The sequence below is a fragment of the Lycium barbarum genome, chromosome 10 (genome assembly GCF_019175385.1).
Source record: "Lycium barbarum isolate Lr01 chromosome 10, ASM1917538v2, whole genome shotgun sequence".
Taxonomy (NCBI): Eukaryota; Viridiplantae; Streptophyta; class Magnoliopsida; order Solanales; family Solanaceae; genus Lycium; species Lycium barbarum.
The window spans coordinates 86,545,902-86,573,657 of record NC_083346.1 but is presented as its reverse complement, the minus strand read 5'-3'; the positions used below and the strand labels follow the sequence as shown (position 1 = coordinate 86,573,657).

Sequence of the window (27,756 nt, the reverse complement as noted above, 5' to 3'; positions counted from 1 at the left end):
AAATGCCTATGATGATATAAATGTGCGGTTGTCCATATGGGACTAGCTGACGAATGAATGGAAATGCATGTATAATTATGTGGCTCACCTAGATGTAAGTATAAGAGTAAGCTAAGAGGGTGCTCAGGTGAGTTAGCACCGGGTGCTCGTCGCGGCCCCGAGACGGGTTGTGACAAATGGTTTTCCTACGATTATGAGCATAAGAAATACGATTGTACGCAGAATGAGTAATAGAACGAGTGTTGCTCGGTGGTTAGCCCCGAGTACTCGTCATGGCCCTAGTCGGGTCGTGACAGCAATATTGATGGATTTGTTTATAGTTACATGTATACGTGATTGTGTTGTGTGAATGTGCGTTATGATTGATGATTTATGTCAAATATATTAAGTAATATAGTGAAAGGACAAGCAAAACTAAGGAAGAACACCACAAAATCCGGACCAATATCTTTGAGAGAGAGCTCATATATGTTTGATGATTACAATATTCAGATCTAAAAAAAAAAATGCTAACCTAAAAAAAGGGAGGAATGTCCTCTATTTATAGGTATGCCTTGTGGGCCATAGATACAATACAAAAGCCTTTATGAATAAAAAACCCTAAAAAGATAAGGTATCATCGTACGGTCTGACACTCGTACAGTCGTCAGTGGAAGTAGCAGAATGGTTTCATGACGCGTGGCAACCTCACAACTGGTTATCCGGACCAACGGACACGTTGATTTAGGCTCGGTCTATCCGGACCAACGGATACGTTTATCTTGTCTCGAGTCAATTGCATCCGGTACGACACCCAAAAAAGATCGAACATGCTCGTGCTTATTTGGACTTATCCTCGGCTCCGGTCTCACCAGTCACGCATTGACCCGATTTTTACTGTATATACTTGGATATTTTTGTTAAACATTATCCTTGCATGATTCATGTGTCCATTCCATAAAATGAGATATGAAACAACCTGTTGTCTCGACCTATTTTGCTAAGTGGGTATCGTCTACTTTGTCAAGCAACACTGCTGGCACCACATATGCAACAATACCCTGCTTGCTTAATAAGCAATTCAATTAAGATATTAATTATTGTTATAGGATTCACTCTATCTCTTTCTTTAGGTCATTTTTTTTGTTGGAGCAAATCTTTTCCAGTTTATCCAACGCTTAGCTCAATATTATCCAAGTCCAGATTGTTCTGGTCATCTGTCCATTCCTTCCCATTGTCCTTCAATTTTCCTCTGGTTGAAATGTGGATTTTGTCTTGAAAGAAGAGAAGAGTTCTTGACTTGTGTGGTACAAGAATTTAGTTATGACTGAATAAATTTATCTAGGAAACAGCGAAATGAATATAATTAAATAATGATACATGTATTAAATTAGGTACAGGTTAGGATAGTCCTATAAATTACCTATACAGTTTAACTATTTTATTCAAGCAAGTAGGGTGAAGTAAAAAAGAATAATTTTCTCCAATCGGCTTCAAGAAAGAATTTGATGGATTGAGAGTGCTTCTCCTCCCTAATTTCAACACCTCTATCCTCTTATTTCACAACTCGTACTCAAGGCTCTGACATAACATCGTCACTACCAGGAATGACTATTGAACCAAAATTCTCTTCTAATATGGACAAATATCAATATCCCTTCCTATCAAAATGAGAATAGTCTTTTTAAAGAGCCACATGTCTTTCAATAAAAGCTATTTGCAATTACCTTATTGGTCTTATAATGTAGTTCCCACTTCCCATAGCAATGGGCCTCGATTTTCCTGACTATGCAATAGAAGTGGAGTACTCTTGCTCAGTAATTCGATCTTGTTGACTTTCTATTATGAGTAACCTTAAGGGAAACATACAACTTGTCTCAGCATTTTATACATGTGTACGTACCATGTGAAGTAAAAACTTGTTCACTATGATTTTAGACAAGGCAATCAGATTTTGTAGACATGCATATTCAATAAACTGGTGTCTATTGCGCCTTTTTCATTAGGACTAATGTGTTTCAGAAACTTAGTCCAGATACTCGAGATTCTGAGATTAGCGGCCTGTTCTTTGTGACAAAATTCACGACTTTATAGCTCTGAGTTAAGGTTTCATTAAGAAATTTTGATGAGGTAAGTGAAGAATTATGTAAAAAACAGTGTAGGAGAAATCAACTTATTGTTATGTTAATAACATTACACTGGGGAAGCCTATTTGTGCTTCCAGTATATGGTGGAGTCCTGCTGCTCATGCTATTCCTATCTTTACATAGGCTAGTATAATACAACTTCTTATTCTACAACTCATCAGCACACAATCCTAAACAAATACTACATACGCTATCCGAAGTCGGCTAATCTTTGGAGTCCTCATGCTGCGTATCCTTGGAGTCAACAAGCTGGAGATCACTTGACATATCTCTAACAGTAAGCATCAACAATTAATAAATAGAAGAAATAGATGTGATTGTTGATCCCACTCAAGCTGGAAGATTTTGCAGAACACCTATGCAGAAAGAAAAAGAAGAGTTCCCAGAAATGGTTGTTAACTTGGATCCCCGACCTTGGAAGGTTCAAACCTGCTACTGTGGTTATTAAAATCATGTTACTTTTTGTCTCTCTATACAATGGACTGGAATGTGGTTTCATGGGAAAATTGTTTCTGAATGGTTTCTTTTTTCTTTTGTTGCACAGGCGGGGTGGTAATTTTGGGCAGCAAAAGGTGAATAGGTGCGTGAATGTACTCGCTTTGCAATTTATGTAACATACTTTGCCCTTTAGTTTCTCCTAAATAGAATATCTTTTTTTTTTTAATCAATTTAACTTTAAATTTGATATTTTATCATTAATGAAATTTATTTATAGTCATACAAATAGCCAAAAGAGTTACCTTAGCTAATGACTTATGTATAACTGGTGTTTACGTTTCTAATCCTTTTTGTGGGATCCGGCTCCTCAAAGCAAGGTTCTAACCATGATTAGAATAATAAATATTTTCTTTATTTACTTTCAAAATTTTGACAATCCCACAATTTTAGCTAAAACATTATCTCTTCCATCAATATATTAAAAATCTTTTCTCATTCTTTCCTACTTAAGAACATCATCTGTTTTGTTGATTAAATGCTTAAAGCACATAACTTTTATATTTTGTTGTTAATCTTCAGTGTACGTTCGTAGTTATTTAATAAGAATATTGGAATTTAATTTTTTAACTTTTAATTTTATAAATATTATGTTTTATTCTTCTAAATTTTCTTATATCCTACACTGGTTTAATTTTTTAAGGGACATTCATTAATTTAATTGGCCCACTAAATTTACGTATAATATATCTCCTTTTTTATTTGGTACAATAATACCTCATGTCTGAATGGGAAGAGAAGAGCTCGTATGTTGATAAATTTCTTTTGCGAACAGGGTTAATTTAAATTTCCATATTTGAATGGGAAGATAATTTATATTGATGGAAGAGATAATGTTTTAGCTAGAACTGTGGGGTTATCAAAATTTTCAAAGTAAATAAAGAAATAATTTATTATTCTAATCATGGTTAGGACCTTGATTTAGTTAATTAAATTTTAGTAATTAATTTTAACCTATGTCATGTGTTTCTAATCTAAACTAGAACTTGGAGAAAATGAAAAGAAAAGAAATGTAGAGCAGCCGGCTCCCTTTCTTTGGCAGACGTTGCATGTTGTTCAAACGTTTTTTATTCTTCATGGCAAGCCAATCAGATATTATTGTTTGTTGTGGAATTTGAAAAACATGATGTACATGTTCCTAAAAACCAGAGCCTTTTAAGGGGTTACAAACTAACCACTTGATTCTTAAAGCCTTTATTCTCTCCGAAAATTCTGGATGTAACTAGCTTTTTCTCTTTAGCAGATCCTTGAAAAGGAAACCTTTAACCCATTTATTACCTCAGCCCAAGTAACTTCTCATTTATTAACTCAACCCATGATGATCCGTCCATTTGCCACCTCTACCTTAAACACAAAAAAGCCCAAAGTGCATTGAAAAATGAAGGGAATGAAAAGTAAATATGAACATTATACTAGAGGATTCACTTTCCCAGTACAGGAACTAAGCAAACGCTAAATTTACCGGACATAAGGCATTCTCTATCTGTTTGGGATGTGAACAAAACCTGTCCAGTGACACAGGAACATCAAAAGGGGTATAAACAATGGAACTAACAAAGGCAAAAACTAAAAGTGAACTAATGTACAGTACTTGTTCAACAAAAAATAACCTTTGTAAATTATCGTATGGAAGGTGTAAGGGTGACGGGAAAATGGGAAAAAAGCTAAGTTTTGGGAAGATATGCTTGGCACTTCCTTTCTGAAGGAATGCTATTCTCACCTGTTCAGGGTTGCCACCTATCCACTTGCTACGATCTCAGAAAATTGGACAGAACAGGGTGAAACATCGTTTTCACAAGGCCTTTTAATGACTAGGAGGTCCAAGATTTTTGCTCACAGTCACAGCAACTAACGGATACACAATTCATCTACTTTCATGTCTGATACGTTGTCATGGAAGGGAGCTCCTGATGATAGATTTACTGTCAGAAAAGGTTATTTATTTCTTTCCGGAGTGCTTTAAACTCCGCTTGTCCTTGGAAAAGACTCCGGAAAAGTGCAGCCCTCTCCAACGTCATCAGCTTCACTTGGTTGGTAACGGAAAAAAAAAACACTGTTCTGCAATCTGTGAAAAACAGGTCAGATAATCTGCAGCAGATGCTCACTCTGCAAACATCAGTTAGAAGATGCCAACCACCCCTTCCTCCATTGCTCATTCACCTCCTAATTATGGCATTTTTTTTTCAACCTACTAGGCCTTAAATGGACAATATGCCTTATTCTACCTTGGATATTTTTTCATGAAGGCACGAAAAGCTCTAGGAAATACGACAATCAGGTTATGGAACACAATTACAGCAGCTATCTGATGGACAATCTGGAAGGAAAGGAACTCTAGAATCTTTGAGAACAAGAAAGAATCTGTTTCTTGTTAAATTCAGATATATTTGGGCAATATGGGCTCCATTTAATGATGTAGGAGTCATGTTAGAATGTTTGAACACATTACAAAACCTGTTGTGTTGCTGTACTGTACATACTCCTCAGCACTTAGTTGATGCTAATATCTAATACTCATATTTACCGATCAAAAAAATAGAAAGAAGTATCACAAGAACTTACAAGAATGGGATTAGCAACAAGCACGAGCAAGAATTTGGTAATTTCATTTCTATATAGCACCACCTTCACAGCAAACAATGAGGAGCTCGAGGGCAAGAACTCCGTGTAGGTATAATGACAGAAGTATTATTTGGTAAGTCATATTGAAATATTACATTTTCCCTCCCGTCAAATGTATGTACAGCTCTATAATAATCTTTCCAACTTGCTGATCAATGACCATTATATTGCCTCTCAGTAAGTACACCAGAGTGATAAACATTTAGGTGATACATTGCCTCTGGCACCAACTCCTTCAACTCAGGATGTACAGCAAATAATGAGCGATCTACTCCCTCGAGAGCAGTGAATACTCGTGCTTGTTCCAAAGCCTCACTATTACCAGCATGTGATGCTAGGTAGCAGAGGAGCATCAACCCATGCAATTTCGATCGTTCATTTCCTCTCAACAGTCTCATCAGAGGGGGTACACCTCTGTATTCAATAATCGTTTTTGAGTGCTCTGTACACAAGAAATTTTCAGGACAAGTAAATTTTTCCAGAGCGGCAGCAGCTTCTGCTGCCACATCCACGTTCCTATTACTAAGTTGCTCGACTAAAGGACAAATTACACGAGTTTCTCTCGCTGGAAATGTCCTAGCCAGTGAACCAACTGATCTAACAGCCGGAATCTGTAATGTCGGTTTATCAGATTCTTTAATCACCCTCAATAACTGATCCACAACAGCCTTCGCGGCAGGAGAATTCGTCTTGAAAGCAGCCCTTCTAAGATCAGCATTTGATTCAGCAGCAGCAGTTATTTCCATTATCGTCATCAAGCAATTAAGCTGTAACTCTCCCCATTCCCTCTCGATAAGCTTAGCCAAACAAAGCAAACCTTTGGTCTCCGTTATCCTCTTACTAATCACAACACTTCCTCTGGAAAGCATCCAAAGAGCCTTAGCACAGCTAACCTTCAATTGATACTTCATTTCCGGCTTCTCATTCTCTTTCTCCTTCCTGTAATTACTCACACTTTTGGTACTCCCATCAGAATAATGCGATGACAATGGCGATCCAGGTACACGTTTATAGCTATACAACCCTGACAACGAATTCCTTTCCAACTCCTTATTAATCTGAACAATGGAATGTATGCTTTGCTTCCCATTTCCCAATTTCGGTTCATCTATTGAAATATCATACGATAACAACGTCACAAGCGGCCTAATCACATTCTCCCTAGCGAACTCCTCTTGAGCTAACAAACTATACTCCGCCATCCCTCCCACCAAATCAGCACACTTAATTTGAATTCTTGTCGACGAATCCCCCAACAGCTGACCAATCACCGGTACCCCCATTTCCCTCACAATTTCCCTAACCCTTTCTTCGTCATTAGCCAAATAACAAAGCGCTACAAGAGCAGCAATTTGAGCATCCGAATTTTTGTCCTTCAACAGCTTCAACAAAGGGAAAACCCCACCTTCTTCAACGATAATCTTCTTATTTCTATCATTATCTTTAGCAAGTGAAGCTAATTCATTAGCAGCCTCAATTTTATCATTACCCAAATATAATGAAGCAATAAAAGACCATACCCATGAAATTATTGGATCATTACTAGCAATTGGTGGAAGTGAAAGAACAATACCACCATTATCAGAGTCAAATATACTAAGTAGCCACGTCATATCAGCTATAGAAGATTCTAGAAGATTATTTACCTTACGAAAATCATCTTTTGTTACCATTCGAACAACACGACGTAGTATGCCCCTTCGTTTACATTTCTTAACTAGGGTTAAACCCCGGTCAAGATTCTTGGACACGTCAGCAATGATACGACGAACAGGACGTTCGTAAAGTGAACCGGTTGAGGTGGTGTTGAACCGGGCGATAGAACGGAGCATTTGACATAACCGGTCGGCTTGTTTAGCAACCTCGGAACAGTCGGTTTTAAAGAAGTGGGATTCATCGGATGCTTGTCGAATACGGTCGGATAAGAGAATTGGAAATGATAATACTTCTTCTATTCTTTTTTCTTCTATTATTTCCATGGTTTTTTGCTATGGATGAAATTGAAGATTCAGTACTGAATGACTTGTACTTCTTTCCTTAAGTCAAAGAATTGAAAGAGCTCGTAATATTTGACAAATGTATACTAGTAGCAGTTGTTTACGGAGTTTTTTTTACCTTTTCCGTAGGTTTTTTTTTTTTTGGGGGGGGGGGGGGGGCAGGGGGGGTTGAAGGAGGGTTTATTGTGTAACCAATTTATGTGAAGCGATTCAAATTTTGAGTTTTTTTTGAAATAAAATTTATGTATTTGAAAATTATATTTACTCCCTCCGACTTAATTTATACGAGAGTATTTAATTAGGCACGAAGTTTAAGAAAGAAATGAAAACTTTTAAATCTCGTAGTTTAAAACACACTAAAGAAATTTTTGTAGCTAGGAATCATTTTATTAAGAGTGAAATGAAATTTTTAAAATTATATTGTACTAAATATAAGAAAGTGTCATTTTTTTTAGACTAACTAAGAAGAAAAGAGTGTCAAATATATTAGGATAGAAGGAGTTGTATTTTTTGACAAATGTATATTGTTTGCATTACAATTTAAGTATTTTAGTTTGATTACACACGGAGTTTAAGAAAATTTCATTGTTCTAAATTAAAGATGTGTAAAAATATACTAAAATATCTCTAATTTTTGTGATTATAAATTTACTATATAGAATGTTTAAATTATCAAATTACTAAATATATAAAGAATGCAATTTTCTTAAATGGGAAGGTTAGTCTTTGGGTTTTCTTGTAGTAATTTGCTGGGGACAGGAGGAAGTCTGGTGTGGTTTCTGTTCTTACAATATTGGCATGTCTACATCGCATGTTTGTGTCGTTTGTGTTTTTAGTGTTTTCTGGGAAATTGCGTATAATTTGTGAGGTCCGTGGACTCCGGTCAGAGTTCGAAAGACCCCATGCACAGGGGCTGACTGGTCCGTAACTCAGCAGCTGTATTAAGTTTTTTGTTTTTTGTTTTTTTGTTTTCTTTTCGCCATCTGCTGTATTTCATTGTTAACCAATTAAAGTGTGACCAATAATATATACTCTCTCCGGTCTATCTAAAATAATTGAGGCTTTAGTAGAACATGAATTAAGAAATTCACTTACTCTTAAATGTTAAGAGTTGTATTGACTAAAATACCTTAATTAAGAGGGGCTTTGAAACTATAACAAGCATTAAATTAGTTTATTGAATTAAAAATGTGTCAAGGGTAAATCTGAAAAAAGAATAAAATATCTTCTTGCTAGATTAAAACCTCAATCATTTTGGACTAACTTTTAGAGGCGGTGTTTCTGATCGATCCGTGTCTACCTCGAATTTCTGCGAAAAATAAGGGGTCACTCAGGAAGAAATGAAACTGAGATCAATCAACAAATATGCATCATGAGTGCAGACTATGAGTATACTTAAGATAACACATTTAAAGCCTTTTCCACATACGAATAAGTAGAGCATAAAGCAAGGCTGAGTCCTCATAGAAGTAGTTCTATCATGTGCTTTCCCGGCACTACACCCACCCTAGGTCCCATTTCCCCGGGTTGGGGTGGTGCAGTTGAAGTAGTAGTTGTAGAAGCTGTCAACTGAGCCCTTGAACCTAGGGACAGTTTAGGGAAAACCTTTTTATGTGGCCCAGCTGACCCACACATAGCATGCACCTTAAATTACTCGAGAAGTATCAGTCTGTCTCTATTGTGAACCTGTTAAGTTGTCGGTTGGTTTCAACGCTTACGCGAGTGTAAGTGGTCAACTAGTAATATAATGATAAGAAAGATATTTGTCACGACCCAAACCGATGTGTCATGACGAGTGTCTGACCTTTAGTGACCAAACACCCCTATACTCATATCTGAACCATACTGAACATCAAAGGCCCATAAGTGACTTAAACTGATTTCATACTGCCTCATGAAGGTGACATCATGAACTCTGTACGTTACATACATATAAGCTGAAAGAACAGTGCAAGCCAACTAGGCTGCTACATATGCTGTACACAAAAGAATATAAGCCGACAAGGCTACATCGTCTGACATACACATACACCTGTCTATAGACCTCTACTAGAATAGTAAACGTTAGAAAGGACGGGACAGGACCCCGTCATACCCATATGCATATACAGCTCCAAAAGAATGGCATACCAAAATAGACTGCAGCTCCGGATCGAATGTAGCGCATCAACTACTGCTGAGTAAAGGTCCTAATGAGACGGACCACCTGTCTGTCTACCTGTACCTGCGGGCATGAACGCAGTCCCCCAGGCAGTAGAGGAGTCAGTACGGACAATGTGCGGAGTATGTAAGGCACAGGAATAACATAAGTATAAGCATAAGAATTATGAACAGAATCTGTAACTCAAAGCTAAACTGACTGTCTGCATAGATTTGTATGAACGAGTATCTGTATAACTGACAATGCCTCTGTGGGCGCATAATCTGCATGCTCTCAATGACAATCATGCTCATGTATATAAATATAGGTCATAGTGCTGAGGAACGTTTAGCCCGATCCATATCCCATATAATAGTGCCGAGGAACGTACAGCCGGATCCATATATCATATAATAATGCCGAGGAACATATGGCCCGATCCATATGTCATCATCAAGGTGCATCAGCTGATCAGGTGGTAATGCGTATATAACGCCTATCCATTCCCCCATACCCTATGTACATATGATATACGCGTATATAACGCCTTCTGGTCATAGGTCAATATGCATATGTATATGGTTGCAATGCATAACTGAAAAGTATACATAGAACTCTCGGAGTGACATAAGGTTATATTACCTCCGATGGACAACTTTTGAGCTAACATCATCAACATAAGTAATCCCAAGACCCATGAACAGAAAGAACAATCATACGGGGTATAGGGACATCAAAGACTGAAATACTCTTAGTACTTCTAAGAGTAGAGTACTATGTAAGCTCATTTAATCGCTCGTTGGCTCATAAAATAGGATCATGCCAAAATGAAGAAGGAATAGCCTTAACATACCTTAACATCTCCTTAATCATTTAACGTTCTCCTTCCACGTTCACAAGATCTACATTTAAAATCATACTAAGGTTAAGTCTTAAAGACAGTCTTAAGTTCAAACTAGAATAATTTATGAGCTAGCGAAAATTAGGCAGCATTTCCCCTAATTCACCGAGTTCCACCATATGGAAAAACAACTCCCAAACAACTATAATAACATCCACAATATCATAATCAAGTAATCATATTCCATTAGGTCTCTAAATTCATTCTCATACTCGACTTATATCAACGACTTTACACCAACCCTTTGCACAATTGCATACAACACTTTCTTGTCACTATTATCACCCTTCACAACAAGATTAAACTCATAGCATTCTAAGAATCATATCTCAAGCTAATTTACTACTCAAAATATCAATAATTCTACATTTGAGCTTCATTTTCTACTTTCTTCCCTCGCCCAAGTTATTCAGCAACCAAGCATGCTTAAAAAACATGAGATAGACATGAAAACTAACCTTTTATCTCATAGGAACGAGCTTTGGATCCAGCTACCAACTTGTATGAAAACCTTAGTTTCAATACCAAAGAAATTCTTAAAGTCTACCAACCCTAGTGAGTCTCCCAACACATGGATATCTTGATTCTTGGTATTTGATCTTTGATTTCTGTTGGGTTTGAGTGGGATATGCTTGGGAGAATGTTCTTGTTACACCCCGAAAATTTTTCGTTAACGTACAGTGAGTAGACTAACGAAGGGCACGATGTATACGATGTTTCGATAAGAAACAAAATACCATTTGATGATTTTAAATAAGATTTCAAAGACGTTTGAGGTTGGAGACGAAAGTAGTCAAGGAAAGCAAGATATAGGTTGCATACCAAACAGAATTTATGGGTATCGAATTAATGATGGCTTAGTAATGTTTCGGAGAAGAGTTATAATATCCCTTAGATTGCTAACGAGGTGTTAAACAAGAATCAAGAAGGTTCCATAAGGATTTGAGGTCAAACGAAGTGACGAGAACCAAAATCAGAGAAGAGGTAGATTATACGACCGATTATACGGTCCGTATAATGATCTGCAGAATCATCACAGTGAAGGTCCCTCACTGATGGGATTATACGGCCACTTATACGGATCGTATAAAATTATATGGACCGTATAATGTGCCATATAATGGTCACAGAATGAGTTGTTGATGTGGTGATTTCACGGTCACTTATTGTCACGACCCGGCCAGGGGGCCGCGACGAGCACCCGGTGCTACCCCACCCGGGCACCCCCTTATCGTACATAACATAACATCTAGGTGAACCATAAGTCAATTCGTGCTTTTCTTATCGTTAATCATATTGATCCCATTTGACGACCATCATCATTTAACATATCATAGGCATCTATGCCACATCATAAGTACAAGGCCGACGAGGCCAACAAAAGATATACAAAACATGGGCCGACATGGCCAAACATCTCTACCCACATACACATGATTACGAGCCTCTAAGAGTATGACATATCGTATGAGCGGGACAGGACCCCGCTATGCCCATAATTATGTACACAAAAGAATAAGTACCCAAAATCTGCGGCTCCGAAAGAAATGGAGCTCTGCTATGCAATCTCTGGATAAGCAGCTATGGATCAAGCCTGTCTCCCTGTGCACCTGCGGGCATGACGCAGCGTCCACAAACAAAAGGACGTCAGTACGAAGAATGTACTGAGTATGTAAAGCATGATCAACATCGATATATATATATAAGCATAATACATAACAGAAGAAATAGCGTAGGAGGGGAGGCAATAATGTCATCGTCATGGCACTTACTTACCTTTCGTAGGGACTTTCCATCCCTCATACGTACTCGTATACATACATCATCATCTGTATTCCATAATAGTTCTCGTACCATAATTGTGCTCACATTCGTATTTATAGTCTTATCACATTCATATTCATATTATATACTTAGTCATTTCATATACATAACATTTACATAGCATACCCGACCTTATAGGATCGGTGTTTCATACATACTTGGCCAACCAAGGCTCAAGATCATACATACCTGGCCCTACCAAGGCATCAGGGTTATTCGTACCATCTGCAGAGGTGTGCGCGCATTACGTAATCGTATACATACTTTATACATAATCATATACATATATCCTACCCGACGTTATTAGCTCGGGGTATCATTATAGTCCTTCATAGGCACATATAAGTATAATAGCCCGTAGGCACCTTTGGCATCATTATTATTATTATCGTTATCACTATCATCATCATTATTGCTACATCCATATCTTAGGCTTACTCGTCATATGAGGGGCGTAGTACAATCGTAGTACATGTTAAGGATTGTGAGCTTATGAGCTCAGAATGTCAATCACTTGAATACAACATACTCATATAGAGGAATTAGAAATTTGGCCAAGAACCATGCCTTATGAAAGAAGGGTTAGCCTTACATACCTTTTCGTCGGACTATTCTACACTTGCACGTTTCCTTCCAATGCTAGCGTCTATACCTTCATTAATATCATAACAATGGCCATTAGTCATTCACATCATCCACATTATCTAGATTTCTCAATTTGCTTCTAATTCTCCCATATTTATGGTCATGACCTCCAGCTTCGTCCATTCGTCTAAAGTGTCGAGTTCATGATCTTAGTACCATTTATAATACATTCATATCGTAACACATCAACATTCATAATTCAATTCAAACTATTCCTCAAAATGTCACTATTCACAATTCATGACCTAGTTGACCACATTTTCTACAATCCATGTATTTTAATTCTCCAATACCTTAAACATCATGTAAAAATCATGAATCTTACCTTAGAAGTTGTATGAACAAGCTTTGGTTGATAATACCCCACTTTGAGCCAAACCCTAGTTTTTCTCCATTTGCATTTCTTGACTTGAATGGTATTTAATGGCTTGCTTACACTTGATTCACTTGTTTATGTTGTTGGTGACTTATAATCCTTGAAAACTTATGAAATAAATGTAGAGAGATGATTCTAGAGAGAAGTGGTGTAATGTGGAAATGAAATAAAACAAGTCTTGATCCTCAAATTTAATGAATTGAAAAATCTGTGCTGGGTGAACAGTGGTCGTCCATGGAGGTTTACGGTCCGTATTTCAGTTTACGGACCGTCCCTCGTGGTCGTCTTTAAGCTTAAGCAGAACCAGAAACTTAAGGCTGCATGCATGGTGATTTACGACCATGGTTTACGGGCCGTAAATCACTTTACGGTATGTAAACCTGGTCGTATTTTACCATTTCTCGGCTGGGCAGAAAGCTGAAGCTTTTTGCATGGCAGTTTACGACTGCCAGTTTACGGACCGTATAGCAATTTACGGTCCGTATTTTGCAATTTACGATCACTGGGCAGTTGCAATTCTGCAACTTCCCATATTTCTTAGACTTCTCATTTTAATCACCCCCGTCCATGCACATGCATTGCTCACCTTGTATCTCATCTTAACTTAGCCAACTTCCTCGTCTCACATCGGATACTTTCGAAATCTCGCCTAAGGTCATCAAACGTCATTTCTTGCTCATGGACATCATGCACTCATATTCATCACTAGTTCATTCTCTTGCGTACCAACGGAAAATTTTCCGAGGTGTAACACTTATACGGACCGTATAAAACTATACGGACCGTATAATGTGCCGAATAATTGACACAAAAAGGGATGGTTGCTGAAGCAATTTCACGGTCACTTATACGGACCGTATAAGTGTCCGTATAATTATGTCGGGACATATTTTTAAGTTTTAAATAAAGGACCCCAAGTTCATTATTTCCATTTCATTTTCATTCTCCACAACTCAAGAATTCTCTAGAACCTTCCACACACTCCATATACAAGAACTCATGAGGAATTGATGATCAACTTTATCAAATCAACAAAACTAAGTGTGAGAAACACATTAAAGTTCATCTAAGCCAAGGAATATCAATGGAAGTGAACTAGGGTTTTGGTGCAAGAGAAATATTTCAACTCAAAGCTCATTCCCACACTATCAAAGGTAAGTTTTATGGTATTTCCATGCTATTTAAGGTATTGAAAAGTTGAAACACTTGGATTGTAGAAGGAGATAGAAAATGGGTCATGAATGTGTGAATAGTGACATTTTGAGTAGTAGTTTGGAGTGAATCAAGAATATTGAGATGTGGTGATTATAAGTAAGCTATAAATGACATTTAGAACATGGGGTAAGTATTATATGTGAGAAAACGCAATAGTGAACCATGACCATGATTATGGAGGAATTGAAGTGAAATTGTGAAATGTGGATAATGTAGATGAATGATGATTGTTGTCTATAATATCGTGAATGTTGTTATGGATGCTTGGGAGTTGATATAAGATATGGAGAGAGTAATGGAAACAAAGGAGATGCTGCTCAAATATCTCTAGCTTAGTTCAAACACGTTTATGTTATCGATTATCTAATATGAGTATGAACTTTCTTGAAGGTAGAAACGCGAGCAATGAAGAAGAACGATCAAACGATATAATAGCTAACGAAAGAGGTATGTAAGGCTAATCATTTCCTTCTAAGGAATGAATCTTCCAGATTTTCCACGATCTTCCTATATAATGGAAATTATGAGTCCATGACTATACAGAGCTACATATGCACATGACAAAGAAAGGAGATATGATACGAGTATGTTAATGATGATGATGAATATAAGTATGAATAATCCTAGAGTAATATAAGACGTCCACGAAGCTAATGATGTTAAGTATAGTTTCATTGATGATTTTCGTTGTGTACACTCACCTTAAAATGCTAGTCCCTCCAAGGTGAGACATGACGATTATGATCACTCCATAACGTAGTCGGGGGTTCACGACCTTATGTCACCTCGACATAGCCATGGTTACCTCCAAGTTATAATGTAGGATTAATGATGAAAGTATGATGATGTTAAGTTATGATAAGATTATGATATGCCTATGAGATGTGTAATAATGATGAGTTTATGATTGATTATATGACGATACTGTCACGACCCGACCAGGGGCCGCGGCGGGTACCCGGGGCTAGCCACCGAGCACCCCTCATTCTACTGCTTATCATACTCATTAAACGTCCTTTTATCAAAATCATACTCAAGTTATAAGAAAAATCATCTTTCATTCGAAGATATAAATACTTTTATATGCACAAGCCTTTTTGGTCATTGAAATAATATATATATATATATATATATGCATGGTAGCATCCTCGTGAGACCATTTTACCCACACTGCGTATCTACGAGCCTCTACTAGAGTACTAGACATATGGACGGGACAGGACCCCGTCGTGCCCAAAACATACATGTACATAAAAGGTAACCATAAGCACCTCCGGAACAATGGGGTGATCTCAAACCGCTAACAGCTCATACGAGTCTGGATCAAAATCACCTCCCTGTCTACTTGTGGGCATGAACACAGCGTCCAAAGAAAACGGACGTCAGTACGAACATTGTACTGAGTATGAGAGGCATAAACAATAATATCGCATCAATGAAATAAAGGAAGTATCAATAAGGAACATCTGTATCTGACTGTCAAATAGAAAGGAAGTGATGCATGCTAGCTTGCTCATAATCATCATCATATCATATATGCAAAAGTATATATAAGTTGCCCGTCCATATAGGATCGGTGTAAAAAATCATTAGCCTGCGTCCAGGCCTCCCGCGTCCGGGGTATCATCTCATGCCGCCCACTAATGGTGTCTGCCCATGCCGTCTGGCCATGGTGTATAGCTGCCCGCCTTAGCGGTGACTGCCCTGCCAATCAGGCGCAGTGTTATATCATCATCATAATATGCTAATCATAGTGCATGCATAAAGACTCAAGGACAACTATGCTTTATCGGGGTGACGGAAGGTCATGATTCCCCGATTTCCTTATGGAGCACTCATTTTCATCATGCCTCACCTTGAATGGAATAGTATATGAGGTGAGTGTAAGCAATAAATGACATCATTAACGCTTTAGGAACATCATATCATGAACATCTATAACTTCTGTACTCTAACTCATTACCTTGTGTAGCTATTTAGGGATATAGACTCATATCTTTCCGGAACTTAAGAGATTCATGGAGAAGAAAGAAAAGTCATGCTATAGGATTCATGACATAGAAAGAAAGGACTAGCCTCACATACCTTTTGCGCTTAACTAATCTATCGTTCGCTTGGTTTCCTTTGGTGCCCACGTTCCTACCTTCAAGAGGAATCGCATTGACATTAGTTACTCGGCTATAAGAACATTTCACTATTTCTAGGGAAAATTGGGCAGCACTTCCTTTGTTTATACTACTTTTCCCACATTCTATATCAACTCCCAAACATTAATAATAACATTCACAATATAGCAACAACAATCATCATTTACCTACACTTCCCATAATTCACCATTTCTCTTTGATTTCTCCACAACTATGGTCATAATTCATTATTGCACTTTTTCACAAATAATACTTATTCCATATTCTAGATGTCGTACATAACACATTTACAATCACAACATACCAATATTCATCATCCACCCCAAACTACTACTCAACAATGACACTATTCACATTTTCATTACCCAATTTCTATGTTTTCCACAATCCAAGTGTTACAACTTTCAACCACTCACACCATATAAAAGGGTCATAAAACTTACCTTAGATGATGGATGAACAATGCTCAAGTGGATCTTCTCTTCTTGCACCAAAACCCTAACTCACTTCTCTTGAGTTTTCTTGGCTTAGATGAACTTTTAATGGGTTTCATACACTTGATTTCATGGATTTTGTGTAGTTGACCAAGGTTTTCCTTTGATTTCTTGTGGGTGAATGATGGAGAAGGTTCTAGAGGGTTCTTGGAAAGAGGAGAGTGGAAGATGAAATGAAATAAAATAGAGGAGGGTCCTTATATTAATTCATGAAATCAGTCCCGACCATGATGTACGGTGGGATCGACGGAGCGTCGATTGGATCGACCGGGCATCGATCTGGCCGTTGAAGCCGTTAAATTTCCAATGAGCAATCTGTCATTTCCTTTCATTCGACGGTGAGAAGAACGGTTCGTCGACCTGATCAACGGAGCGTCGACCTGTTCGTTGAATAGTCTTCGCTCCAGCTAAAATTTACGACACGATCGACGGAGCGTCGACTCGTTCGATGGTACAAAGAACGACCGTCGAACCCCCCTTTCGCGGAACTGCGGTGAAGTTTCATTTAACGAGCTTTTCCCCATTGCCTTTAACTTCTTTTGAATCTTAATTAGGATTATTAAGTATCCCTTCTTACTTGTAGGGACATCATGTTCACCTTAACTTTCGTTAGTCCCTTCGCCGCCCAGCAACTCAAAATTCCGAGGTGTAACATTCTTCCCCCCTTTTTTGAACATTCGTCCTCGAATGTTAAGTACTCGGGAATTCTACAAAGAAAAAAAAATTGCCAGAGTTTCCCCTGTAATATGGAGCTACCATCCTGTCACAACAACCCATAATAATCTGCCTCACAGGGCTACAACACAATAAAACTCTAAGAAAGACTTACGAAGCTCCTGAAGATAGGGGACATAATATCTGAGTAATGATGGAAATAGGGGTGTTCAGATACTCTAATTATTACACTTCATTTACTGCATACATACCTTATATTACCGGCGTTTTATTTTGAACCTCTCCTGGGGGTTGGAATAAGTGGGGATACTTGGATTTCATTTTCTCTTCCACTTCCCAAGTCATCTCTTCTCGGTTGTTATTCCGCCATAAGACCTTAACTGAAGCCACTTCCTTGTTTCGAAGTCTTCGTACTTGCCTGTCTGAGATGGCAATGGGTACTTCTTCATATGCTAACTTTTCTGTCACTTGCACATCATCTATCGGAACAATTCTCTTGGGATCTCCAACACACTTGCGAAGCATTGAGACATGAAAAACTGGGTGAACTGATTCAAGCTCCGAAGGCAAGTCCAATTCATAGGCTACTCAGCCCACCTTACGGATAATTCTATAGGGTTATATGTAGCGGGGACTCAATTTCCCTTTCTTGCCAAATCTCATCACTCCCTTCATTGGCGATACCTTCAAAAATACCCAATCATCAACCTGAAATTCCAAGTCTCGCCGGCGATTATCCGCATAAGATTTTTGGCGCGGCTTTGGGCTGTCAACAATCGATCCCGGATTACTTTGACTTTTGATACCGCTTGCTGAATCAATCCCGGGCCTATTAGTTGTACCTCTCCTATTTCAAAGCATCCAATTGGGGACCTATATTTCCTTCCATATAGGGCTTCATACGGAGCCATTTGGATACTGGAATGGTAGCTATTGTTGTAGGCAAACTCAATAAGGGGTAAGTGATCATCCCAGCTACCACCAAAATCTAATACACATGCCTGCAGCATATCTTCCAAAGTTTGAATAGTGCGCTCGGCTTGTCCATCAGTCTGTGGATGAAAGGTTTTCCTTTGATTTCTTGTGGGTGAATGATGGAGAAGGTTCTAGAGGGTTCTTGGAAAGAGGAGAGTGGAAGATGAAATGAAATAAAATGGAGGAGAGTCCTTATATTAATTCATGAAATCAGTACCGAACATGATGTACAGTGTGATCGACGGGTTATCGATCTGGCCGTCGAAGCCGTTAAATTTCCAGTGAGCAATCTGTAATTTCCTTTCATTCGACGATGAGAAGGACTGTTCGTTGAGCTGATCGATGGAGCGTCGACCTGTTCGTTGAATGGTCTTCGCTCCAGCTAAAATTTACGACACAATCGACGGAGCGTCGACTCGTTCGACGGTACAAAGAACGACCGTCGAACCCCCCTTTCGCAGAACTGCGGTGAAGTTTCATTTAACGAGCTTTTCCCCCTTGCCTTTAACTTCTTAGGAATCTTAATTAGGATTATTAAGTATCCCTTCTTACTTGTAGCGACATCATGTTCACCTTAACTTTCGTTAGTCCCTTCGCCGCCCAGCAACCCAAAGTTCCGAGGTGTAACAGATACGATTCCACCGTGCCAAAAGGCCGGACATGTCACCGCCAAGGCGGGCTGCTTAAGATTCCACCATGCCCAAAAGGCCGGACATGTCACCGCTAAGGCGGGCTGCTTATAATTCCACCGCGCCTAGAAGGCCGGACATGATCACCATTAGTGGGCGGCATATAATGGTTACCCGGGCACGGGTTAACGATGATGATCTATATGACACGATGATGTATGCGCTATGATTATACATATGCTATGATTATATATATGATATATGTATGAAATGTATCCACCCTTAAAAGTTACGCAGGTTGTATCTTCACCTTATGACTTATGATTTCTCTATCATGTTCATTTCATTCATGCCTTACATACTCAGTGCAATATTCATACTGACGTCCGTTTTCTTTGGACGTTGCGTTCATGCCCACAGGTAGACAGGGAGGTGATCCAGACTCATAGAAGTTATCAGCCGATTTACAGGAGCACTCCATTATTCCGGAGGTGCTGTTTGGTTTATTCTTTTGTGTATATATGTATATGTATTTTGGGCACGACGGGGTCTTGTCCCGTCCATATGATTAGTACTCTATTAGAGGCTCGTAGATACGCATGTGTGGGTTGTATGGTCTCACGATGTCCGAATTATATATATGTATTATTTTTCCAAATGAAAAATGGTTTTCCTATGATTATGAGCACATGAATATTAAAGAAGTGTATAATGAGTATGATGAGTAATAGAATGAGTGGTGCTCGGTGGTTAGCCCCGGGTACCCGTCATGGCCCCTAGTCGGGTCGTGACAAAAGTGGAATCAGAGCAGTTCAGTCCTAGGAAGTGTCTACGAGCCGTGTCTAGTAGAGTCTTGTTTATGGTGTGTTGCGCACCACACTAATAAACAGGAGGCTACAGGACATTTAGGAAAAAAATGACCATCTTTCATCTTAAGAGATCGTGTGATAGAGCTGTGTTATAAGATTTTCTCCTCCTTAATAGTGTGCTATGATTTCAGAAATGCCGCCAAAGGGAAAAGCTACAGCCGCCCAGAAGGGCAAGACTACAATGAAAAGGCGGGTAGAAAGAGAGCCGCCAATGGATGTAGAAGAGGGCGAGTCACATAATGAAGCTCTATCTAATACTTCTTCCACCCCGCCCAATGTAGAAGAACAAGAAGGGGCTTCAATCCCAGCTCCTATGCCTCCGGTTCCTCCACCGGCTACTTCGGGTTAACAAGTGACCGAGGCTATTCATCTATTGACGCAGTTAGTTGCCGCCCAGGCACAGCAGCAGAATGCGGATCCAAGTGATCGGGCAGCTAGTACCAGAGCCCATGATTTCATGAGTTTAAATCCTCCAGAGTTTTTCGGGTCAAAGCCGAATGAAGACCCGCAAAGTTTTATTGATGAAATGTTGAGAACATTGAAGATTATTCATGCCTCTGAAATCAAATCCGTGGAGTTGGCATCTTATAGACTCCGAGATGTGACGGTATTATGGTACAATAATTGGCTATCATCAAGAAAAGAGAATGTGCCTCCTCCCGTTTGGCAAGAATTTGTAGCTGCCTTCATCTGCCACTATTTGCCACCTGAGGTCCGCCGAGCTAGAGCGGATAGATTTTTAAATTTGAAACAAAGAAGTATGAGTGCCCGGGAGTATAGCCTTCAGTTTAATTTGTTGGCTAGATATGCCCCGGCTATGGTGGCCGACATGGGAGACAGGGTACACGGGTTCGTGAGTGGCTTAGGGCCATATTTATTTAAGGATTGCTTGATGGCTTCGTTGCAAGATGGGATGGATATTTCCGGCATTTAAGCCCATGCCCAGAATTTAGAAGGACAACAACCTCCGCAAAGGGGTGATCGTGATACTGATAGAAGGCAAAGCAAGAGGGCCAAATCTATGGGGACAAGTAGTGATTATAGAGGGGGATCGAGGCAGACATATCCCAGACATTCGGGCCAGTCCACGACTAGTGCGCCTCCACGATTTGCAGATAGGAGATTTGATCGCTCATTCCCTACAGGACAAGGTCAGAGTTCGAGAGCTTCAGGTTCCCAGTTTGGGGGTGATTATAGTCAGAGGAGACCACCAGTTCCACGATGTAGCCAGTGCAGAAAATTACACTCGGGACTATGTTGCCAGGGTACAGATGCTTGCTATGTTTGTGGACAGACTGGGCACTTGATGCGTGATTGCCCCTCGAGGTATGGTAGAGGTGGGGCTCAGCCCATAGGATCAGCAGCTGGTTCCTCTTCAATGCGCCCGGTAGGGTAGACTTCCCAGATTTTAGCAGGTCGAGGTAGAGGCAGAGGGGGAGCATCTACTTCAGGTGCCACTCAGCCCCGTATGTATGCTTTAGCCAGACGATAGGATCTTGAGTCCTCCCCAGATATGGTTACTGGTACATTATCCGTATTTTCCCATGATGTGTATGCATTGATAGATCTGGGTTCTACCCTATCTCATATTACTCCGTATGTTGCTGGTTGTATTGGGGTGAAACCTGAGCCAATTAAACCTTTTGAGGTATCTACTCCAGTTGGTGATCCCGTGATAGCTAGACAAGTGTATAAAAATTGTGTACTTGTGATATGCAATCGCCAGACCAAAGTTGATTTAATTGAGCTGGAAATGTTAGATTTTGATGTGATTATGGGTACGGATTGGTTGGCCTCGTGTTATGCTAGTGTTGATTGCCGAATGAAAATAGTTCGATTTCAATTTTCGGGAGAGCCCGTGCTTGAATGGAAGGGTAATACAGCATCTCCAAAAGGTAGGTTTATTTCCTACCTTAAGGAAAGAAAGATGATAGCTAAGGGCTATATTTATCACTTAGTCCGAGTACAGGACACCGAAGCAAAGTCGCCAACTTTCCAATCCGTTCCGATAGTGAATGAGTTTGCGGATGTATTTCCAGATGAATTTCCAGGCCTTCCTCCAAAAAGAGAGATTGACTTCGCTATTGATGTGTTGTCGGACACCAAGCCTATTTCCATTCCTCCTTACGGAATGGCTCCGGCAGAATTGAAAGAGTTAAAGGCACAGTTGAAAGATTTGGTTGAGAAGGGGTTTATTAGACCCAGTTTATCACCGTGAGGAGCACCAGTCTTGTTCGTGAGAAAGAAATATGGTTCCCTATGAATGTGCATCGATTATAAGCAGTTGAATAAGGTGACAATAAAGAACAAATATTGTCTCTCAAGGATTGATGATTTGTTTGATCAACTACAGGGTGCCAAGTGGTTTTCTAAAATAGACTTGAGGTCGGGTTATCATCAAGTGAGAGTTAGAGAAGAAGATATTCCCAAAACAACCTTCAGAACGAGATATGGCCATTATAAATTCTGGGTGATGTCGTTTGGGTTGACCAATGCTCCGGCAGTGTTCATGAATTTGGTGAATAATGTATTCAGGCCACTCTTGGACTTATTTGTGATAGTATTCATTGATGATATTCTGGTATACTCTCGCACAGAATCAGAACATGCAGATCATTTACGTATCGTTCTTGGAATTCTTCGAACCCGAGAATTATATGCAAAATTTTCAAAGTGCGAGTTTTGGCTGAATTCTGTAACATTTCTGGGCCATGTTATTTTAGATGATGGCATTCGAGTCGACACCCAGAAAATTGAACCTGTGAAGACTTGGCCAAGGCCTACGACGCCTACAGAAGTTCGTAGTTTTCTGGGATTGGTAGGTTACTACAGGAGGTTCGTAGAGGGATTTTCCTCTATTTCAGCCCCATTGACGAAGCTAACCCAGAAGTCAGTTAAATTTCAGTGGAATGATGCTTGTGAATGCAGCTTCCAAGAGTTGAAGGACAGATTAACCTCAACTCCAGTCTTAACACTTCCAGAAGGGCCAGATGGTTATGTTGTGTACTGTGATGCTTCCGGCGTTGGGTTAGGATGTGTGTTAATGCAGCACGGTAGAGTCATTGCTTATGCTTCGAGACAGCTGCGGAAACATAAAAATAACTACCCAACTCACGATCTCGAATTGGCTGTAGTTATTCATGCATTAAAAATGTGGAGACATTACTTGTATGGTGTGCATGTCGATATTTATACAGATCACAAGAGCCTTCAGTACATTTTCAAACAGAAGGAGTTGAATCTGCGGCAGAGGCGGTGGTTAGAGTTATTGAAGGATTATGATGTGAGCATTTTATACCACCCCGGAAAGGCAAATGTAGTAGCTGATGCGCTTAGCCACCAATCAATAGGTAGCCTATGTGAAGTTCCTCCGGAAAAGAAAGAAATTATTGATGAGCTCCACTAGCTGGCTAATCTTGGAGTACGTGTAATTGATTCGGGTAGTGCAGGGATTGGTATTAATGATCCCACAGTTTCATCCCTGAATATGGAAGTGAAAGAGCGTCAGTATGAAGATCCTCATTTGTGCCATTACAGAGACATATCTCATGAAAATGAGAAGTATCCATTTGAAGTTTCCATGTATGGGATTCTTAGATACCAAGGCAGGCTATGTGTTCCGAGTGTTGCAGAACTATGTCGTAGAATTCTAGAAGAAGCCCATTACTCTCGGTATTCTATTCACCCAGGTGCAACCAAGATGTGTCATGATCTCAAGTTGATATATTGGCGGGATGGCATGAAAAGAGACATAGCAGAATTTGTAGCTCAGTGTCCAAATTGCCAGCAAGTAAAAATCGAACATCAAAGGCTAGGAGGATTATTGCAAGTAATGGAAATCCCTACTTGGAAGTGGGAAGTGATTAACATGGATTTTATTGTGGGGTTACCTCGTTCTCTAGGTAGGTATGATTCTATATGGGTGATTGTGGACAGATTAACGAAAGCAGCTCATTTTCTTCCGGTTAGAACTACATACTCAGCAGAAGACTATGCAAGGTTGTATCTCAAGGAAATTGTGCGACTCCATGGTATTCCGATATCTATTATCACAGATAGAGGAGCGTAATTTAGAGCCAAGTTCTGGAAATCTTCCCAAGAAGGTCTAGGTACTCAAGTGAAGCTTAGCACGACATTTCACCCACAGACCGATGGACAAGCCGAATGTACTATTCAGACTTTGGAAGATATGCTACGGGCATGTGTACTAGATTTCGGTGGTAGCTGGAATGACCACTTACCTCTGATTGAGTTTGCATATAACAATAGCTACCATTCCAGTATCCAAATGGCTCTGTATGAAGCTTTATATGGAAGGAAGTGTAGATCCCCAATTGGATGGTTTGAAACAGGAGAAGTACTGCTAACAGGCCCTGAATTGATTCAGCAAGCGGTAGAAAAGGTCAAGGTAATCCGAGACCGAGTATTGACAGCCCAAAGTCGCCAAAAATCTTATGCGGATAACCGCCGGCGAGACTTGGAAGTTCAGGTTGATGACTGGGTTTTTTTTAAAGTGTCGCCAATGAAAGGGGTGATGAGATTTGGCAAGAAAGGGAAGTTAAGTCCTCGATACATTGGACCCTATAAAATTATCCGTAAGGTGGGTCATGTAGCCAACAAATTGGACTTGCCTTCAGAGTTTGAATCAGTTCATCCAGTTTTCCATGTCTCAATGCTCCGCAAGTGTGTTGGAGATCCTATGAGGATTGTCCCAATAGATGAGGTTCAAGTGACAGAAAAGCTAGCCAATGAAGAAGTGCCCATTGCCATCTTAGACAGGCAAGTATGAAGACTTCGAAATAAGGAAGTAGCTTCAGTCAAAGTCTTGTGGCGAAACAACAACCGGGAAGAAATGACTTGGGAGGCGGAAGAGAAAATGAAATCCAAGTACCCGCACTTATTCCAACCCCCAGGAGAGATTCAAAATGAAACACTAACATTATGAGGTGTGTATGCTTTCTTTTCATGCTTTTGGTCGTGTGGCCAATTTGTAGTGATATTGTGTTGTGGCCCTGTGAGGCAATATTATTGTGGGTTGTTGTGACAGGATGGTAGTGCCATATTACAGGGGAAACTCTGGCGAAATTTTCGTAGAATTCCCGAGTATTTAACATTCGAGGAAGAATGTTCCAAAAGGAGGGGGGAGAATGTTACACCTTGAAAAAATCCCCATTAACATACAGTGAATAGGATAGCGAAGGGCACGACGTGTACGATTATTTGATAAGTGAGAAATAGCATTTGGTGATCCTAATCGAGATTCAAAGACATTTGACGTAAGGGAAGAAGGTTGTCAAGGAAAGTAAGGGATATACTGCGTGTCGGGTAAGAATTATGAGCGACGAGTTAATGATGACGCAATGATGTCTTGGAGAAGAGTGATAATGTCCCTTATATTGGTATTGAGGTGTTAAACAAGTGTCAAGAAGGTTCCATAAGGATTGGAGATCAAATGAGTCGACGAGAACGAGTTTCGGAGAACTGGGCATTATACGGCCAGACATACTGGCCGTATGAAATATACGGACGGTATTTCCAGCCGTATGTCTTGCCAAGAATAAGGGTCCTCACTGGACCAAACATACGGCCAGATATACGGCCCGTATAAAATGTATGGACCGTATGTTGGTCCGTATGTTCTGGTCGGGACAGATTTCAAGTTAATATAAGGACCCATCTATTTCATTTAATTTCACTTCTCCACACCTCAAGAACCCTCTAGAATTCTCTCCATTATTCATCCACAAGAAATCAAGAGAAATCTATGATCAACTACATCAAACCCACAAAATCAAGTGTAGAAAACATATCAAAGTTCATCTAAGCCAAGAAATCCCAAGGAAAGTGAGCTAGGGTTTTGGGTGCAAGAAGAGAAGTTCCACTCAAGGATTATTGTCCCATCATCTAAGGTGAGTTTTATGATCATTCCATGATGTTTAAGGTGTTGAAAGTTAAAAACACTTGGATTGTAGAAGGACATAGAAAATGGGTCATGAATGTGGAATAATATCATTGTTGAATAGTAGTTTGGGCTGAATTATGATTATCGATATGTTGTGATTGTAAATGTGTTATGAATGACATTTAGAACATGGAATAAGTATTATATGTGGAATTGGAGTGAAATGGTGAAATTTGGTTAATGTAGATGAATGATGATTGTTGTTTGCGATATTGTGAATGTTGTTATGAATGTTTGGGAGTTGATATAGAATATGGGAAAAGTTGTATAAACAAAGGAAGTTCTGCCCAATTTTCTTTAGCTTTAGTAAGCACGTTTAAGTAATCGATTAGCTAATGTTAATGCGAATTCTCTTGAAGGTAGAAATGTGGGCATTGAAGGAGAACAAGCAAGCGATAGATTAGTTAAACGAAAAAGGTATGTGAGGATAGTCCTTTCTTTCTATGGCATGACTTTTCCTTCCGCTTCATGATTCACCTACATTTCGGAAAACTAAGAGTCTATGTTCATGAATAGCCACATGAGATAAGAGATACATTGCGAGCCCAATAATGATGTCACGCCCCGAAACCTGGGCCTGGACGTAACACGACACCCGGTGCCTGACTGCATGTGACCGAGTAAACCAACTGGCTGGCTGAATCAACATGTGATACCAAAACATAACTAATTTATAAAATAAAACTAACACATGCTGATTAACTAAACGTCTGACTGAAATATCATAATGCGGAAATACTTAGACAATCTGAACATATCTTAAAGTAGCCAACATGGCTAAACCAAAACAACTGAACGACTGAGTATAACTGTCTACAAGGCTAACATAACAAATATCTGACTGTCTGAACTGTGTCTATGAAGCCTCTAATGAATACAAAAAGGTAATTTTCTAGAAAGTTGTGAGAACTGCATGACTGAAATCGCCTCAAAGAAAACTGGGGCTCACCAAAGTAGTTGATACGAACACTCCTAAGTAGCTAGATCGTCAACCTGTATGGGGTTACCTGCATCGCGAGATGCATGCCCCCAAGCAATAAAAAGGGACATCAGTACCTTTAAATTGTACTGGTATGTAAAGCAACTGAAGCAATAAAATACTGAAACTGAACTAAACAGGAAAGCATGAAGCTGAAGTACTCCCTGTTCTGGATGAAGAATCACCTGTAAAACTATAAATATAATGTGGCCTAGGGCCCAAATAATGTGCACAAAAACTATGGCCTCAGACCCAAGCAATACGTATGCATAAACTGTGGCCTAGGGCCCAAAAATACAGATACAGGTGTTCAACATTAACAATTTACAACACTGAGACTGGCTATAGCTGATAGCATGATAATTGTTTCTGATTATGGGACTCATGCAAATAACGGGTTATACACTGACTGAGACTCATGTGAGAACAATGCATAAGTCTATAAAGATTACGTGCTGAGTTCATGACGTTCAAAGTGATAACCACGAACGAATTTTGTAACTGCAACCCTAGAAGATAACAGTTCTATATCATATCATGAAACTAGGGCTAAACTATATTCTGAGTCAAATTGTTGACAAGTATGAAGGATGAGGCATAGGGAGAATCATTAATATTCCCTAACGTAGATAGTTAGCCTCACATACCTTAATTTCAGCCTTGGAGCGTAATACAATGTTCATCA

The 27,756-nt window shown here is 39.4% G+C and overlaps 1 protein-coding gene across 1 annotated transcript; it reads right to left on the bottom strand.

Moving 5' to 3' along the window:
* Window positions 1–2,142: 2,142 nt before the first annotated feature.
* LOC132614051 (uncharacterized) lies at window positions 2,143–7,357 on the bottom strand. Its single transcript, XM_060328406.1, has 2 exons — window positions 5,184–7,357; window positions 2,143–4,686 (listed from the first exon to the last, which is right to left on the bottom strand). The coding sequence occupies exon 1, from the start codon at window positions 7,220–7,222 to the stop codon at window positions 5,396–5,398; it is 1,827 nt and encodes a 608-aa protein (XP_060184389.1). The 5' UTR covers window positions 7,223–7,357; the 3' UTR covers window positions 2,143–4,686; window positions 5,184–5,395.
* Window positions 7,358–27,756: the final 20,399 nt, after the last annotated feature.

Excerpts from the sequence above, each read along its gene's own strand:
- LOC132614051 (XM_060328406.1), bottom strand. The coding sequence starts at position 7,222 with ATGGAAATAATAGAAGAAAAAAGAATAGAAGAAGTATTATCATTTCCA.